Below are 19,376 nucleotides of genomic sequence, written 5' to 3' on the forward strand. Positions count from 1 at the left end.
TGAAATCAAAATATGGTGTTCTGCGTTCCTGAAAACTGCGGCTAAAGCGGTGCTTAAACGAATGCATCCTGCTCTGGATTCGCTCCTAAAGCTGACATTTTTATCCCCTGTGATTTGCTTGTCTCAGTTTTGACCCCGATTTGGAGACTTGCCATTGAAAATTGTTGCTACCACTGATCTCGGTACCTTGGAGAATCAGTGGAGGAACAATCCCCAAAGACTCCTCTCAGTTCTGGATAGCTGTCCTACCTTATTTTGATGCTGTTGGGGCATTTCCTTTTCGTGAGTTAGCCAAATGGGCATTGACCCTGTTGAGTTTGCCAATTAGCAATGCGATAGTGGAACGGTGCTTTTCTATAACTGTATGCTCTTGCTCATGTTGAACTCAATACTTGTGTTCAGGCTGTGGTTGTCAGCATGGGGCTCTTGTTGCTCGACATTTGAGCCTACAAAGCGTATGCTGCTTTTCAATAGTGACATTTATAAGGCTTGTGAAGTCGAAGAAACTGGCCAAACAACTGATCTAGTCAATCTAAATAATATCCTAGCCTTTTTTGAGTCTTAAATCTCTTAGTGCCTTATGGATCTAAGTGTATTTCTTTTTTGTTTTTTATCTGTACGTATTATTTCATCTTGGGATTACGAAGGCTTTTGTATTAACCCCGTTCCCACGTTTTTTTTTAGGCCTTACTTTAATCATAAAGTTATCTTTAAATATTGTGTTGCAACTGTACCAATTAACCTGTACCAAAAATTTTTATGCAATAATAAACCAAAGATATTGTATGTCTTAAAGTTAACAAAAAGAGTTCACAGCTGTTTAACCATTATGCCGCAAAAAACTGCAGCTAAAATCAGATGAATTTTGGCGTATCATATAAGTCGCTGTTCTTCCGTGAAAGTGGAAGAGGATGAACAAAGGGTAAGCAAGCAAGGTAAAAGTAGAATTAGATTAGGGGCAAAACTTTTTCTGACTTTAGCACGAAAGAACTATTTTAGCCCTATTTCATCATGTGTAGCACGTGCTGCAATTTGTAACACTTTCGTAATACAATTTTTTAATTTTGTCGTTGGACGAAATGATGAGGATTTTGAAAAAGGTTAAGGAACTAACGAAAAGTTTGAACCGCATTTTTCCGTATTTGTTTTGAGAGATTTGTGCGAAGTTTGATTTAACCAGGATCACCTTTTGCTGTGTTTGTTTCGAAAGATTGGTGCTAAGCTTTAAATAACCGGACAAAAAAACTGATCTAGAACTAATACAACTAAACTGATCGGGCCATGCACGTGTCGCGGCGCAAGCCGCGACACGCGCAAAATTTTTTTTTTTACTTTAGCACCGGAAATTTGGGCGATTTTAGAACTTTATGAACTGACCATGGTGGCAGTCATGGTTTTCAAAGGCTCGGGCGTATTTTGGCTTGTTTTTCAAAGCCTGGGTTTTTTGTTTGATTTTCTGGCAACCCTGTATACTAGGCCTAATGGCTTCTGCTTTTTCTAAAGACAATAGTCACTTCTTTTGAAATTTATACCCCCCCCCTCTTAGGTCCTTTCGTATAAAACCCAAAAAATTGCAGGTAAATATGGTAAAGGCTTAGCATCTCCTCAGAAGGAAATAGGCTAGAGAGATTGCTGAATGGTTACTTTTTTACAGTTTATTTGCTTTACAATAATTTATCCTTAGGCCCTCTAGTTTCCTAACATAGGTGTAGTCATAGGCCATATCATTATCTAACCAAAAATTGAAGGAATGTTATTTTAGCCATTAATATGCAGCAGGTAGCCTATAAATTAATCCAATTTTCCTTTTTTCTTAAATAAGTTATGGTAAAATTCTTTCTTTTGACTATCTCGGAAAGGTTGGCTTAGAAAAATGAAACTTTCAGGGGTGGATCTACAGACTTAGTATGTCCACAAAAGTATTTTAAAATACCTACCTCCACTCCTTCCCCCTCTAAAGGGTACTGACCTTTGATGACCTATAAAAATCATTGTATTATAAAATTGAAACCTTACAGTATAGATCTTCTGCTTAAGTGAAGTACAAGGAAGTATTTTCAGCTTCACAACTTTGCTCAATCCCAATTTGTAAGGTTTCAAAGATCTACAAACACTTTTCCTAAATTTTGGGGACAAACATTGATATGGTGTTAAATTCTTCCTAAATAACAGGAATGCCCTTTTTAAGACTAACACTAGAGAAAAAGAAACAGTAAATATCTAGGTGGTGGAAGAACTTAGCTAGGATGAAAGTGAAAACATCATTTGATGCCTTTTTTATGTTCTTTCATAATTCAATGTCTGGGGCTGATTGCACCTTGAGCCCTTAAAGGGGCCCCATAGGTATTTTGTATGAATAATGTAAGAACATAAAAAAGCATCAAATGATGTTTTCACTTTCATCCTAGCTATATTATATTGCCAACTGCAAATTTACAATCAAATTTACCCCCTTCTCTAGTGTGCAAATATATACCCTGAATTAGAATATACCCTGAATTGTCAGCAACAAAGTTTCAAATTTCTAAATTCAGTGCTATTTTTGTTGGTGGCATTCAAAAAACTTGAAATGGTATGAAAACAGTTTTGTATTTGAGTCACCTAATAAATGTGGTTTGAATTGTTATAAATAAGTATTTTTGGAATAAATTACTCTTGAACAACCTATTTTTAAACTAGTGATGTGTTTTTACAGTTTTCAATAACTTAACTAGTTTTGGTAACTTCTTTTTGTGGTTAAAAACATACATGTGTGGTTAAATTTTTAAAAAGGGTTAAAAACATACTATTATAGATAATTGCTGAAAAGTAGCATACTCCATATCAATAGAAAATTTCCACATTCATTAGGCAATTCTAATAGACTATAAAATGTTTACATGATGTTTGTATTTAAGGGTGCATTTTTTGCATAATAAACTTTGTTATCACATAACAATAGTATAGAATTTGTTGGAAAATGTCATTGATTTATGCCATCATGAGGTTTGGTTTTTAATCCCTAGCAATGTCAAAGACAAAGCCATGTCTTTCTTTAAAGAAAATGCTTATACTTTAAACCAAGTGCTAGATTCCCTGAATATTTCTAATAATTTATTTACTGAAATGCCTTAAAACTTCCTCACTAGTATTTTACAAGTTTACTTCACAAATAACAACATTAGTAGAATTAATTATAATAAAGATCCAAGTGTACCTAGTGAAGGATTGTATATATCACTAATAAAAGTTTCAATTTATCCAGGGACCATCCTTCTGAAATTTATAGAAGACTTACCCTTAACTTATAGAGTGGGTATAATATTACCCCACATACTTTTATTTTTGGGATTTCTCAATAGACCTTTGGGTTACACCATTATTGTTTTGTGTAATATTAATTTAAAAATACTTTCAGAAAAATAAGTTTTTCAAAGAAAAGTCAAGGCCATTTTAAAGTTAAGCTCAGAAGATACAAATACCTGTTAAAATTCAAACTCAAAACAACCAGAAATTACTACTAAAGAATAAATGAAACACAAAACAAACAGAAATTAAATAAATGATCATAGCAAAAAAACATATAACAAGTTACAATATAAATGAATAAATATATATTAAAGCAAGTAATTCTTAGAATGAATATGAAAATCAAGCTTAAAAAAAAAAAAAAAAATATTTTGCTATTGAAGTATAAATGAAACTTAAAATGAACAGAAATTAAATAAACAATCAATGCAAACAAACATAAAATAGATATTAATGTAAATGAATAAATAAATCTTAAAACAAGTGAAACTTAAAGTGAATATTCAAATCAAGCTTGAAACAAACAAAAATCACTACAAACAAGAAATTGGGTAGCACCTCCTCTCACTGTAAAAGTCTAAAACCTACTGTATCATTTCCAGTTTACTGAAAACCAACTTTATGACAAATATTTTCTCTTGTACTTAATATTAAAAATAAACATTAAAATTATAGTAAAATTTTGAACAGATCAGCTTTTAGCAACTAATATCATTATACATCAAATATTCTGTTTAATTTATTAGTTCTTTTTAAAGTTGTTGAAGACGAATATAGTTTCACTACAAACAAGAGTTTGGATAATGCCTCTTCCTTAACTGTAGATAAAAACCAAAAGCCTACTGTGTCATTGGTGCTTCACTGAACACGAATTATATTACAAATGTTTTCTTTTCCAGTTCTTACAGCCTTGAAGATAAAAATTAAATTACAGTGAAATCAATTCTTGGATGGATGGATCTTTCAACAATTAATATCATTAGATATCAAATATTCAATTTGATGTTGTTTATACTTTCCAGACTGTTGAAGATACATATTGTTTTCAGTAAAGTGCCAATGATGCAGTAGGTTTTAGACTTTTACAGTTAGAGAAGAAGGCAATACCCAAACTCTTGTTTGTGGTGATTTTTGTTTTCATGCTTGATTTGTATATTCAATTTAAGTTTCACTCATTTTAAGACTTATTTATTCATGTACATTAATGAGCCCTCTCGCGCACTTTCCAATTAAATGAGCCCTCTCTGAAGTTTACACAAGCATCCCTTCCACAACAGCTATATATGCCCCCCAGGCATAACTTACAATGCCTACCCTGGGCCCTGAAGGATTGTGTTGACCCCAGAGTTTTTATTATATGATCTTTGAACCATTTTGAAAAAATTGCTCTCTCAAAGTTCTTATTGGATGGGTTTGAGCAATATAGGGTGTGGAGAGGGGGGGGGGGTAAGTTCTCTATTGACTCTAAAAAAATGAACAAGAACTTTCAATTTCCAATCATATGAGTCCTCTCCAAAGTCTATACAAGCATCCCTTCCATAAGAACTGTATGTGCCCCAAGAGCATTACTTACAATGCTTGCCTCCAAGCCCTGGGGGTTGGGTCAACCCTGGAGTTTTCATTATATGATCTTTGAACTATTTTTAACAAAATGGCTACCTCAAATAATTTATGAGATGTATTCGGGGAAATAGGGCTTGTGGGGGGGGGGCTAGTTGCTCTCCAATCACTTCTGATCCTTAAAAAGGACACTAGAGCTCTCGATTTACAATCGAATGAGACCTCTTTGAAGTTTATAAAACAACTCCTTCTATATGAAGTGTCTCTGGGAAAAAAATAAATGGAGTTGGGGGGGGGGGCTAGCTGCCCTCTGATCACTTTTGACTCTTAAAATTTGAATTACAACTATCAATTTCCAATCAAATGACCCCTCTATGAAGGTTATACAAGCATCCCTTCCTTAACAACCATATATGCCCCCAGGGCATAACTTACAATGCCTACCCCCAGGCCCTGGGGGGCTGTGTTGACACCAGAGTCTTTGTTATCAGAACTTCGAACTATTTTTAACAAAATGTCTATCTCAAAATATTTATCTGATGCATTTAGGTCGTGGAGGGGGGGGGGGGGCTAGTTGCCCTCCAATCTCTTTTGACTCTTAAAAAGTGAACAGGAACTTTCAATTTCCAATCAAATGAGCCCTTTCCGAAGTTTATACGAGCATCCCTTCCAAAAGAACTATATATGCTCCCAGAGCATTACATACAACGCCTGCCTCTGGGCCCTGGGGGGTTGTGTCAACACAGGAGTTTTCTTATCTGACCTTTGAACTATTTTTAATGAAATGGATATTTAAAAAAAAATTCAGATGGGCTTGGGGAAAAAAGATTTGTTTGGGGGGGGGGGGGCTAGTTGCCCTTGGATATCTTTTGACTATTAAAAAGTGAACTAGAACTTTCACTTTCCAATCAAATGAGCCCTCTGAAGTTTAAACAAGCATCCCTTTCATAAGAACCATATATGCCCTCAGGACAAAACTTACAGCACCAACCCCCCAGGCCGTGGGGGGTTGTGTTGAAACTGGAGTTTTTTTTATCTAATTTTTGAATAATTCAAAAAAAACTGGTCATCTCAAAATTTGTAGTGGATGGGTTTAGGGAAAAAGGGAGTGGGGGTGGGGGGGGCTAGTTGCCCTTAAATCTCTTGACCTGTAAAAAGTGAACTGGAACTTTCAATTTCCAATCAAATGAGCCCTCTATGAAGTTTATACAAACATTCCTTTAATAAGAACCATACATGCCTTTGGGGCATAACTTAGAACGCCTTTCCTCAGGCCCTGGGGGGTTGTATTGACACCACAGTTTTTATTATTTAACCTTTGATCTATTTTTAACAAAAAGGGGCTAGTTGTCCTTCAATCTCTTGACTATTAAAAAGTGAACTCGAACTTTCAATTTCCAGTCAAATGAGCTCTCTATGTAGTTTATACAAGCATACCTTTTATAAGAACCATATATACCCCAGGGCATAACTTACAACGCCTGCCCCCGGGCCCTGTGGGATTGTGTCGACACCCGAGTTTTTGTTATCTGACTTTTGAACAATTTTTAACTTAATGGCTGTCTCAAAATTTTTTACTGATGCATTTGGGAAAAAAGGAGCGTGGGGGTTGCTAGTTGCCGTCCAATCTCTTTTGACTCTAAAAATTGAACTAGAACTTCCAATTTCAAATCAAATGAGCCCTCTCTGAATTTTTACACGCGTCCTATCCATAAGAACCATATATTTTCTCAGGGCATAACTTACAATGCCTGCACTAGGGCCATGGAGGGCTCTGTCGACCCCAAGGTTTTTGTTATATGGTCTTTGAGCTATTTTAAAAATTTGGCTATCTCAAAGTTGTTATTGGATGGGTTCGAGGAAAAAAGGGCATGGAGGGGGAGGGCTAGGTGCCCTCCAATCTCTTTTGACTCTTAAAAAGTGAACTAGAACTTTCAATTTCCAATCAAATGAGCCCTCTTTGAAGTTTATACAAGCATTCCTTCCATAAGAACCATATACGCCCCCAGGGCATAACATAGGGGAGGGTGAGGATGTTTGGTCACATTTTTGTTCTAATAGAAAGTCTAGCCAAAGTATGAAGGCCAGAAGAATAATTTTGACATAGAAAGATGCAGCATTCTTTGTTCTAGCCTCTTTGATTTTTTTTAGATTTATGCAACCTTTTTTTTTTTCAGCAACATTTTTAACAGGTGAGGTCAAAAGTGACCAATGGGCCCTGGGGGTGGGTAGGTTGGTCATGGGCATGGGGCAGGTTGGTCACAAAATGGGTCATCTTTGTTTTACTTCTGAGACCTGACACAATAACAGTAGTAGTCTTGTTTCATTTACAAGGTGTATATTTTGCTTCAAATACGATTTTTTCAACTTCAATTATCAACTATTCAGCTTCAAGTACAACAAAAACTGAAAAAGATATAACTTATTCAATAGAGTACTCCCCAAGACAAAAAAAGGGTTTCCTACAAAGGAAGGTCACAACATATCCCTTGCTTGTTTCTTCCTTCACTTCACCTGCAAAGTATTTTTTCTTGTTCTTGCCTTTAAATGCCACAAGAACAAAATCACTCACACTGATTTCATCCTTTTAAGTTGGAATGTCATCCATATCAGCATCAAGATCCAAGTCATCATTCAAGACCATTTCTCTTTCACTATCAGAGCTTGCATCCACTTTGGTGAAAAGTGCCCTTACTTCTGTAGTCTTTTTCTCAATTTACTGGTGTTTCTCATCCCACTAAAAACAGGGTTCCCAATTTTTGTTTCTTCCTAGCTGACAGTTCTTCAATCAAGTCATTTTTAACTGGTGTATCTGTGAGAACTTGAAATTTGCCCCTCTTGTTTGATTGCATCAGCTTTTTTTTGGTGGAGCTTTTGGATAGCTAACTATTTCTGGACTAGTAGCAGCAGGCACTAATGCCACAGGAGCTTGAGAAGTTGTCAGACACCCTAGTTCTGCCTCTGAGTGGCTTAAACTATCTTCTGCATCAAAAGCATCGGACACAGTTCTTCATGAGATATTGGATGCCTCAGGTCTGTTGGTAACATCAGCGGCTAGGAATTCCTCATCCCCAAACACATGGCAATCGCAGGGCCAGATTCCAGCAACCCTGAATCCAGAGGTGATATTTGTTGGAGTCAAAGCATGAAGAAAGGCAGTTCCAACTAATTCTGGAACATCATAAATAGAAATGGGTTATCCTGAATTCCTTGTCATCCATGCATCACAAGCAACATTGTAGTATGACTTGAACGGGCCATAACAACTTCTGTCTAGTGGCTGCATTTTATGGCTTGTGTGGGGTGGGAAGGTTAATGCAGTAATGTGTGACTTTCTCATAAGCTCAAGTGACTCAATGGTAATATGACTGGCAGGATTGTCCATTAGAAGCAGCACTGGTCTGTCAACACTTGGCTTGCTATGGCAAATGAAGGGCTCCAATGATGTTCTCTCCAGTCATCCATCCTGAGGGATGAGAAACACCCACACTCCCTGGCAGAGATCCCTTCATCACATGTGGGAGATACTTTACCCTTGTGAAAATCATGAATGGTGGGATAAGGGGTACCTTGAGCTGACACAGCTGTACACATGGCAACTAGTATGCCTCTTTCTCCAGATGTAATCCTGCCAACTTGTTTATTTCCCTTCTCAGCAACTATTTTTCTTGAATTCTGAACTGTAGTGGGGCTAGTCTTGTCTGGATTCCAAACATCACAAGCAGTAAAACTATGTTTATGCAACAGTTCCTCATATGTGTAAAAAAAAGCATTGACTAAAAGTTTGTTAAAAGTAGTTGCCCTTGCAAAACTTGTCGCTTCTGGAGATCTGAGAGAAACCATTGGGCTATGCTGTAGAAGGCCCAGAGCCAGTCCTTACCAGCTGTTCTAGCTTCTTCCCAATGACAAATATCCTTACCAAGTTTCTTTGCAAACTCAAATGCCAAGGTTCTGACTTCTTTTGGTGACAGTCCGTGGTAAAGATGGAATGCTCTGACAAGATATTGCTCAAGACTTTTCTCTTGTTCGGCCGTGAAAACTATGCGTGTTTTATACCGTGTCACAAACTGATCTAGTGTAACATTACTAACATTAGTTGCACTTGTACGACCTTCTTCAGATAATTTTTGGGCATTGTGTTTTAGAGGCGAGTGGGGAATACCTATCTCGCGTGCAATGGTGGCAAATTTTCCACCTTCCTGTACTTTTTGCACAGCTTGTCTCATGACTTCTTGGGGAATGGTCCCATTTTGTGTTTTTCTATTGTAAGTCCCCATGTCTGTTGGATCTCACCTAGAAAAATGACATAATGATAACCGCAAATAATGATAAAGATCCGTACTTATGGAAGAAATGTGAATTTTCTTCTTTTTTTCACCCAATGGGGCAGGTTAAACAGTGCACCTTCAAAGTGACCAACCTGCCCCCCCCCCCCAGAAAAATGTCCAACCTGCCCCACACAGGATGCACAAACAAAAACATGGCTCCATGAAAAACTAATAATGTTGAGAACTTGCTTCCAAGCTTAAAAGGAAACCAATTGATAGGCTGCTCTATCCTGGAATCATTTCTGAGACTGGCCTTCTCATTCACTCTCTAAACAACATTAAGTCTAGCAACAATTCTGAAAAATACTAACCAAAAAAGAGAAAAGTTTTGTCCAATCTTTTCATATGGAGGCTACTGCTGCCATTTTTTCATGGCATTACTGCACTATAATTCCTCACATTCAGTAGGAGTTTCCGATTTTTTTTTTCAACAGATGGCAAACAAATATCCGAGTGTTCAACCTGCCCCTCTGATCAACCATCCCCATCCTCCCCTACAACGCCTTCCCCTGCACCCTGGGGAGTTGTGTCTACACCGTAGTTTTTGTTATATGATCTTTTAAATATTTTAACAAAATAGATATCTCAAAAGTTTTATCAGATGCATTTTGGAATAATGGGCGTGGGGGGGGGGGGCTTTTTACCCTCCAATAACTTTTGACGCTTGAAAAGTGAACTAGAACATTCAATTTCCAATCAAATTAACCCTCTCTGAAGTTTATACGAGCATTCCTTCCATAAGAACCATATATGCCCCCAGGGCATAACTTATAACCCTTGTCCTGAAGACCGTGGGGGGAGGGGGGTCATCCTCAAAGGCCTAATTTCAAGAATTTTCAACTTTGTTGAACAAAACGGTTATCTCAAAATTTTGATTGGTTGTGTTTGGGGAAATGGTGGGTATGAGAGGGGGGTTAGTGACCTAGTTCAGTCGAAAAATGAACTAGACCTTTCAATTTCCAATCAAATGAGCCCTCTCTGAAGTTAGACAAGCATTCCTTCCAAAGAACCATATATGCCCCCAGGGCATAACTTATAAATTTTGCCCTGTAGACTGTGGGGGGAGTGTCCTGCTCAAAAATATAGTTTCCAGAACTTTCAACTACGTTCAACAAAATGGCTATCTCAAAATTTTTATTGGATGTGCTTGGGGAAATGGTTGGCGGGGAAAGAGTGTTAGCTGCCTTTAAATTTCTTTCGACTGTTAAAAAGGACACTAGCCATTTAAATTTCCAATCTAATGAGCCCTTTTTGAAGTTTCTCCACCAACGCTTTCTATAAAAACCTTATGTGTCCCCGGTGCATAACTTACAACCCTTGCCCCGAGGGCTGTGGGGGTTGTCATCCTCAAAGCCCTAATTTCCAGAACTTTCAACTACGTTGAATAAAATATCTATCTCAAAATTTTGATTGGGTGTGTCTGGGGAAAAAGTGGGCGTGAGAGGGGGGTTAGTTGCCCTCCAATCACTTTCGACTATTAAAAAGGGCATTAGCCCTTTGAATTTCCAATCGAATGAGCCCTTTTTGAACTTTCTACGACAAAGCTTTCTTAATAAAAACCTTATATGCCCCTAGAGCATAACTTACAACCCTCGCCCTGAGGGCTGTTGTCTCCTTATTGTCTCCTTATTGTCTCTCCTTTCCTTGCAAGACAATCTGAAAAGATTACACCTGTAAACAGGAATTGTTTCATATTAAGATAAATTATGGTTTGCAGCAATACCTGCAACCTGGCGTGTAAATAGCGGGGTGGCATGGTAGTCATGCTACTTGGCACTTTTCATGACCTAGTGAAATTTTTTGGCAGATTTTGTCTGAAAATTCCAGTGCTTCCATTGTCCCCAAATTTGCTGGCAACTTTAGGAATTTAGTCGAATTCTGCTACTGGCTGCTTTTGAACTTTATGCATACCTGCTTGCAATATGATAAATTAAGAAAATCGAGCAGTGTTCTATTTTGCAGAATTTAAGAGAGAGAAAATGAAAAAAACAACAACAGACTTTAAATAATAAAAATCCTAATATTTTGACTCCACGTTCAGTAGCCTTCATCAGCAGAAAAAAGAGTTAAAGTTAAATTAACCGCAATATATTAAGAAAAAGATAAAAAAAAGGAATGCAACTCATATTTTAATAACCGCCTTATCTATTGTGATTTCGTAAAACAAATCAACTAAAAGTAAGGAGCAACATTAAAACTTGAAACTAACAAAAAACTATTACATATATGGGGGGACTGCCCAAGGAGTGGGTAACAGGGTACTGAGGGAACATCCGCCCATATTTAGAATGATATCTGTTCATTTTAAGGTTAATTGTTGCTTCCTTTCAGTTGAAATTTTTTTTTAAATTCAATTTTTAATCAGATTTTAAATAATGCCAGGAAATTTTGGTTTCCCTCTATCGAAAATTCCCCCACCCCATAAAATATTCCTGCAAACAATTCCACTTGGAATATCTCCCTAATTCATTTGAAAGATATCTCCTACATGGTCTAGTTCTTGGGATAGCTGGCTCTCACCAGTTGGCTCGAGTTCGATTCCCGTGAGAAATTTTTGATGACAATACTACTGATACATGCTAGTCGTTAGTCATGGCGATAAAGCAAAATATTCTGATCCCTAAGTTCCTTATTTTCAGTCCTTGTGAAGTACCTGCCATCGGCGAGCCTGTTCATGCCACAGTAGTTTCGAAAGTAAATGAACTTTTGAGAAAATTAGATGAATTTATATTAAATGCTAGCCGCTTCCCGACCAACCTACCTGACAAGTCTCAGCCTCCTCATTCCACACCCCCTTGACCACTATGCTCAGTAGTTAAGAACACCCAAAAGACTTAAAAGGCGCAAATGAACGAAAAACATTTATTGACAAGGTGTGCCCAAATCTTAACAATATAGCCGAATTACACCGCTCTAACGACGAGTGGAAACTTGTGGTTCGGTCCAAGAAAACCGCGGGCCAGATAGTCAAAAATGTTAAGCGGACCGAACCACCACTCAAAATTTCCCTCAAGGAGCCTGCTTTTGCTGTGTCGATTAAGCGAGTGCCAGAAGATTTAGACGAAATATTGCTGAAATAGCTAATCCCCAAGTCAGAGGCAACACTGTAGCATTGCCTATAGTAAAGGTCTTATGGCTCCATTGTTTTGTTATTTTTCCCAGATTATTTTTTTCCCAGAGGCACTTCATACGGAAGGGGTTTTCGTAGAAACTTCAAAGGGGGGCTCATTCAATTGGAAATGGAGAGTTCCAGTGCCCTTTTTAATAGTCGAAAATGATTGGAGCGCAACTAGCCCCCCCCCCCCGCCCATCATTCCCCCAAAAACATCCAATTGAAATTTTAAGATAGCCATTTTGTTCAGCGTTGATAAATTCCAGATAGAAAATATATTTTTGAGGAGGACACTACCCCACAACCCTCAGGACAGGAGTTTTAAGTTATGCCCTGGGGGCATATAAGGTTTTTTATAGAAGGCTTTGTCGTAGAAAATTCAAAACAGGCTCATTCGATTGGAAATTCGAAGGGCTAGTGCACTTTTTAGTAGTCGATAGTAACGGGAGGGCAACTAGCCCCCCCCCCACGCCCATCATTCCGCCAAACACATCCAATCAAAATTTTGAGATAGCCATTTTGTTCAGCATAGTTGATTTCCAGATAGAAAATATGTTTTTAGGAGGACACTTCCCCACAGCCCTCAGGTCAAGGGTTTTAAGGTATACCCTGGGGGCATATAAGGTTTTATAGAAGGTGTTGTCGTAGAGACTTCAAAAAAGGCTCGTTCGATTGGAAATTCAAACGTACAGTGCCCTTTTTAATAGTCGAAAGTAATTGGAGGGCAACTAGCACACCCCACGCCCATCATTCCCTCAAATACATCCAATAAAAATTTTGAGATAGCTATTTTTCCAGCGTAGTTGATTTCCCGATAGAAAATAAGATTTTGAGGATGGCAATCCCCCAGAGCCCTCAGGGCAAGGGTTTTAAGTTTTGCCCTGGGGGCAAAAAAAGTTTTTATAGAAGATGTTGTCGTAGAAACTTCAAAAAAGGCTCATTCGATTGGAAATTCAAAGGTCTAGTGCCCTTTTTAATAGTCGAAAGTAATTGGAGGGCAACTAGCCCCCCCCACGCCCAACATTCCCCCAAACACATCCAATCAAAATTTTGAGATAGCCATTTTGTTCAGCGTAGTTGATTTCCAGATAGAAAATACATTTTTGAGGACACTCCCCCACAACCCTCAGGGCAAGAGTTTTAGGTTATGCCCTGGGGACATATAAGGTTTTTATAGAAGGTGTTGTCGTAGAAACTTCAAAAAAGGCTCATTCGATTGGAAATTCAAAGGGCTAATGCCCTTTTTATTAGTCGAAAGTGATTGGAGGGGAACTAGCCCCCCCCCCCCGCCCATCATTACCCCGAACACGTCCATACAAAAATTTGAGATAGCCATTTTGTTCAGCGTAGTTAAATTTCCAGATAGAAAATATGTTTTTGAGGAGGACAATCCCCCACAACCCTTAGGGCAAGGGTTTTAAGTTATTCCATGTGAGTATATAAGGTTTTTATTGAAGTTGTTGTCGTATAAACTTAAAAAAATGCCCATTGGATTGAAAATTCAAAGGGATAGGGTCCTTATTAATATTCCAAAGTAATGGGAGGGAACTTAGTCCCCCCCCCACGCCCATCATTCCCCCAAACACGTCCAATCAAAATTTTAAGATAGCCATTTTGTTCAGCGTAGTTGATTTTCGAATATAAAATATTTTTTGAGGAGGACTCTCCCCACTAACCCTTAAGGCAAGGGTTTTAAGTTATACCCTGGGGGCATATAAGGATTTTATAGAAGGCGGTGTCGTAGAAACTTCAAAAAAGGCTTATTTGATTGGAAATTCAGAGGGATATTGCCCTTTTTAATAGTCGAAAGTGATTGGAGGGCAACTAGCCCCCCACTCACGCCCATCATTCCCCCAAACACTTCCAATCAAGATTTTGAGATAGCCGTTTTGTTCAGCGTAGTTGATTTCCAGTTAGAAAATATGTTTTTGAGGAGGACAATCCCCCACAACCCTCTGGGCTAGGGGCATATAAGGTTGTTATAGAAGGTGTTGTCGTAGAAACTTCAAAAAAGGCTTATTTGATTGGAAATTCTGAGGGATATTGCCCTTTTTAATAGTCGAAAGTGATTGGAGGGCAACTAGCCCCCCTCTCACGCCCATCATTCCCCCAAACACTTCCAATCAACATTTTGAGATAGCCATTTTGTTCAGCATAGTTGATTTTCGGATAGAAAATATGTTTTTGAGGAGGACTCTCCCCAGCAACCGTTAAGGTAAGGGTTTTAAGTTATACCCTGGGGGCATATAAGGATTTTATAGAAGATGGTGTCGTAAAAATTTCAAAAAAGGCTCATTTGATTGGAAATTCAAAGGGCTAGTCTCTTTTTAATATTCGAAAGTGATTTGAGGGCAACTAGCCCCCTCTCACGCCCACATTTTCCCCAAACACATCCAATCAAAATTTTGAGATAGCCATTTTGTTCAGCGTAGTTGATTTTCAGATTGAAAATATTTTTTTTGGAGGACACTTCCCCACAACCCTCAAGGCAAGGGTTTCAAGTTATACCCTTAGGGCATATAAGGTTTTTATAGAATGCGGTGTCGTAGAAACTTCAAAAAAGGCTCATTCGATTGGAATTCAAAGGGCTAGTCCCTTTTTTATAGTCGAAAGTGATTTGAGGGGAACTAACCCCCCTCTCACTTCCACCTTTTCCTCAAACACATCCAATCAAAATTTTGAGATAGCCATTTTATTAAACGTAGTTTTAAGTTCTGGAAATTAGGTCTTTGAGGATGGCAGCTCCCCCACATCCCTCAGGGCAAGTGTTTTAAGTTATGCCTTGGGGGCATATAAGGTTTTGTATAGATAACATCGTCGTATAAACTTCAGAGGGGGCTCATTTGATTGGAAATTGAAAGTTTTAGTTCACTTTTTAAGCGTCAAAAGAGATTGGAGGGTAACCAGCTTCCCCACCCTCCTAAACCCTATTTTCCCAAATGCATCCAATAAAAGTTTTACGATAACTATTTTGTTAAAAATAGTTCAAAGATTATATAACAAAAATTCCGGTGTTGACACAACCCACCAGGGCCCGGGGGCAGGCGTTGTAAGTTATGCCTTGGGGGCATATATGGGTCTTATAGAAGGGATGCTCATATTAACTTCAAAGAGGTATCATTTGATTGGAAATTTTAAGTTCTTGTTCAATTTTTAAGAGTCAAAAGACATTGGCGCGCCCCTTGCCCCCCCCCCCCTGTTCACGCCCTTTTTTCCTCAAACCCATCCGATAAGAACTTTGAGATAGCTTTTTTTTAAAAAAAAAATAGGTCAAATACCATTTAACAAAAACTCAGGGGTCAGCACAGCCCCCCAGGGCCCGAGGGCAGGTGTTGTAAGTTATGCCCTTTGGGAATATATGGTTTTTATTGAAGGGATGCTCGTAAAAAATTCAGAGATGGCTCATTTGATTGGAAATTGAAAGTTATAGTTAAGTTTTTTCAAGTCAAGAGATATAGGGGGACAACTAGCCCCCCACACCCCTTTTCCCCAATTGCATCCAATAACAATTTTGAGATAGGCATTAAGTTAAAAATTTCTCAAAAGTCAGATAACAAATACTCAGGTGTCGTCACAACCCCCCAGGGCCCGGGGGCAGGCGTTATAAGTTTTGCCATGGGGCAAATATTGTTTGTATGAAAGGGATGCTCGTATAAACTTCAGAGAGGGCTCATTTTATTGGATATTGAAATCCAGCCCTTTTTAAGGGTCAAAAGTGATCAGAGGGCACCTGGCCCCCCAAGCCCTTTCCCCCCAAATACATCTGATAAAAGATTTGAGGTAGCCATTTTGTTAAAAATAGTTCAAAGATCATATAACAAAACTCCTTTACGTATGGTCATTTCGTTAAAAATAGTTCAAAAGTCAGATAAAAAAAACTCCTGTGTCGACATAACCCCCCCAAGGCAAGGGCAGGCGTTGTAAGTATTGCTCTGGGGGCATATATGGTTCTTATGGAAGGTATACTCGTATAAACTTCAGAGAGGGTTCATTTGAATGGAAATTAAAAGTTGTAGTTCACTTTCTCAGAGTGAAAAAGATCGGAGGGCAACTATCCCCTCCCGCCCTCCATGCCTTTGGGCGTATCGGATGGATAAACCCATCTGATAAAAATTTCAGGTGACAATTTTGTTAAAAATAGTTCAACAATCAGATACTGAAACTCCAGGGTCGACACAACCTCCCAGGGCCGAGGGACAGGCGTTGTAAATTATACTCCGGGGATTTATATGGTTTTTATAGAAGGGATACTCGTATAAACTTCAGAGAGGGCTCATTTGATTGAAAATAGAGAGTTTTAGTTCAGTTTTAAAGAGTCAAAAGAGACCGAAGCTTAATCTAGTCCCCCCACGCCCTTTTTCCCCAAACCCATCTGATAGCAATTTTGAGATAGCAATTTTGTTAAAAATAGTTCAAAAATCAGATAATAAAAACTCCGAGGTCGACACAAACGCATTTTTTCACTTTGATATTGTTACTTTGATATCAGTTTTGATACTTTGATGAATATTTGATTAAAAAAAAAAATTTTTATTTGAAATAAGGAATTTTTAAAAACTTGAAATTTTTTGCAATCAAAAACGAACAAAAATTAATTTAAAAAAAATTTCCGATAAAATAAGTTTTTCAAAGAAAAGTAAAGGCCATTAGTCAATACCTCGCTCTTTAAGCCAAAGATTTCGTAGTACTTTCATAAGAGCTATTTATTCTAAATAACGGCCTTTGTGATTAAGGGGTCATTTTTAAAGAATGGGAACAAAATTTGAACTTTAGCTTAAAGAGCGAGGTATTGACTAGGGGGCGAGCCCCCTAATATGCCTATTAAAAATATATGAATATAGAAGTTCGTTACGTAAGTTAATTCGTAAGTTACGTATATTTAGTACTAATAAAAACGTTCGTAAATAAAATTAAACAAGTTTCGAGGAACCCATTTAACCAAATAAAAGTAAAATTAATATGCAAATTTTGTTAATTATTCATGTACGTTGAGCCAAAATCAAAACCTGCATTAATTGAAAAACGTTCAAAAATTAAATAAAAACAAGTTTTTTTTAACTGAAAGTGAGGAACGACTTTAAAACTTAAAACGAACAGAAATTATTCCTTATATGAAAGGGGCTGTCCCTTCCTCAACGCCTCGCTCTTTACGCTAAAGTTTGACTTTCTCACAACTCTTGTTTTTAAACAATAAAAAACCTTAGCGCAAAGAGCGAGGCGTTGAGGAGGGGACAGTCCCTTTCATATAAGGATTAATTTCTGTTCGTTTTACGTTTTAAAGTCGTTCCTTACTTTCAGTCAAAAAAACTTGTTTTTTTATTTAATTTTTATATCTGAATCCATATGTTTGTATGTGTTTTTTCTCTCTCTCTCTCTCTCTCTCTCTCTCTCTCTCTCTCTCTCTCTCTCTCTCTTTGCTTGTGTGTCTGGGCGGGTGTTTGCCTGTTCTCATGTTTGTCTTTGTCGGTTTCTATGTCCGAATCTGTATATTTGTATGTATTTTTTGTCTCTCACTTCCATTGGTTGTGTGTCTGGGCGGTTGTTTGCTTATCTCACTGCCTATCTTTGTCGGTTTGCATGTTTCAATCTTTATATTTATAATTGTTTTTTTCTCTCTCACTCTTTTTGCTTGTATGTCTGGGCGGGTGTTTGCTTGTCCCAGTGCCTGTCTTTGTCGGTTTGTATGTCTTAATCTATGTATTTGTATTTGTTTTTATCCCTCTCACTCTCTTTGCCTATGTGTCTGGGCGGATGTTTGCTTCTCTCAGTGCCTGTCTTTGTCGGTTTTTATGTCTTAATCTATGTATTTGTATGTGTTTTTTGTCTCTCTCACTTCCATTGCTTGCGTGTCTGGGCGGGTGTTTGCTTGTCCCAGTGCCCGTCTTTGCAGTTTGTATGTCTTAATCTATGTATTTTTATGTGTTTTTATCTCTCTCACTCTCTTTACCTATGTGTCTGGGAGGATGTTTGCTTCTCTCAGTACCTGTCTTTGTCGGCTCGTATGTCTTAATCTATGTATTTGTATACGTTTTTGTATCTCTCACTTTCTTTGCCCGTGTATCTGGGTGGGTGTTTGCTTCTCCCAGTTCGTGTCTTTGTCGATTTGTAAGTCTGAATCTATACTCTCACTCTCTTTGCCCCTGTGTCTGGGTGCGTGTATGCTTGTCCTACTGCCTGTCTTTGTCGGTTTGTTTGTCTAAATCTATGTATATGGTTGTGCTTTTGCCTCTCTCACTTCCATTGCTTTTGTGTGTCTGGGTGGGTGTTTGCTTCTCCCAGTACCTATCATTGTCGGTTGGTATGTCTGAATCTATGTATTTTTATGCATTTTTGACTCTCTCACCCTCTTTGCCTATGTGTCTGGGCGGATGTTTGCTTCTGTCAGTGTCTGTCTTTGTCGGTTTTAATGTCTGAATCCATACTCTCACTCTCTTTGCTTGTGAATATGGGTGGGTGTTTGCTTCTCTCAGTGTCTGTCTTTGTCGGTTTTTATGTCTGAATCCATACTATCACTCTCTTTGCCTTTATATCTGGGCGGATGTTCGCTTTTCCCGGTGCCTGTCATTGTCGGTTTGTATCTCTTAATCTATGTATTTGCATGTGTTTTTGTCTCTCTCACTCTCTTTGCCCGTGTATCTGGGTGGGTGTTTGCTTCTCCCAATGTTTGTCTTTGTCGGTTTGTACACCTGAATCTATACTCTCACTTTCTTTGCCTATGTGTCTGGGCAGGTGTTTGCTTGTCCCAGTGCCTGTCTTTGTTGGTTTTTACATCTGAATCCACATGTTTGTATGTGTTTTTGTCTCTCTCTCTCTCTCTCTCTTTGCTTATGTGTCTGGGTGGGTTTTTGCTTGTTTTCATGTTTGTCTTTGACGGTTTCTATGTCCAAATCTATAGTTTTCTATTTGTTTTTGTCTCTCACACTTCCATTGGTTGTGTGTCTGGGAGGGTGTTTGCTTATCTCACTGCCTGTCTTATTCGGTTTGCATGTTTGAATACATATATGTGTATATATATATATATATATATATATATATATATATATATATATATATATATATATATATATATATATATATATATATATATA

General features: G+C 38.0%; 1 protein-coding gene across 1 annotated transcript in view; it reads left to right on the forward strand.

Annotated features, from left to right (window-relative positions):
- Positions 1 to 11,768: 11,768 nt before the first annotated feature.
- Positions 11,769 to 19,376, forward strand: part of Mgat3 (beta-1,4-mannosyl-glycoprotein 4-beta-N-acetylglucosaminyltransferase) — a 30,193-nt gene continuing 22,585 nt past the window's right edge. Inside the window, exon 1 of the mRNA XM_089091079.1 lies at positions 11,769 to 11,870. Within this exon, the coding sequence (XP_088947205.1) occupies positions 11,769 to 11,870 (102 nt within the window). The remainder of the gene's footprint in view (positions 11,871 to 19,376) is intronic.

The sequence above is a fragment of the Artemia sp. Qi Xiang Cuo genome, chromosome 6 (assembly GCF_049724085.1).
Source record: "Artemia sp. Qi Xiang Cuo chromosome 6, ASM4972408v1, whole genome shotgun sequence".
Classification (NCBI taxonomy): Eukaryota; Metazoa; Arthropoda; class Branchiopoda; order Anostraca; family Artemiidae; genus Artemia; species Artemia sp. Qi Xiang Cuo.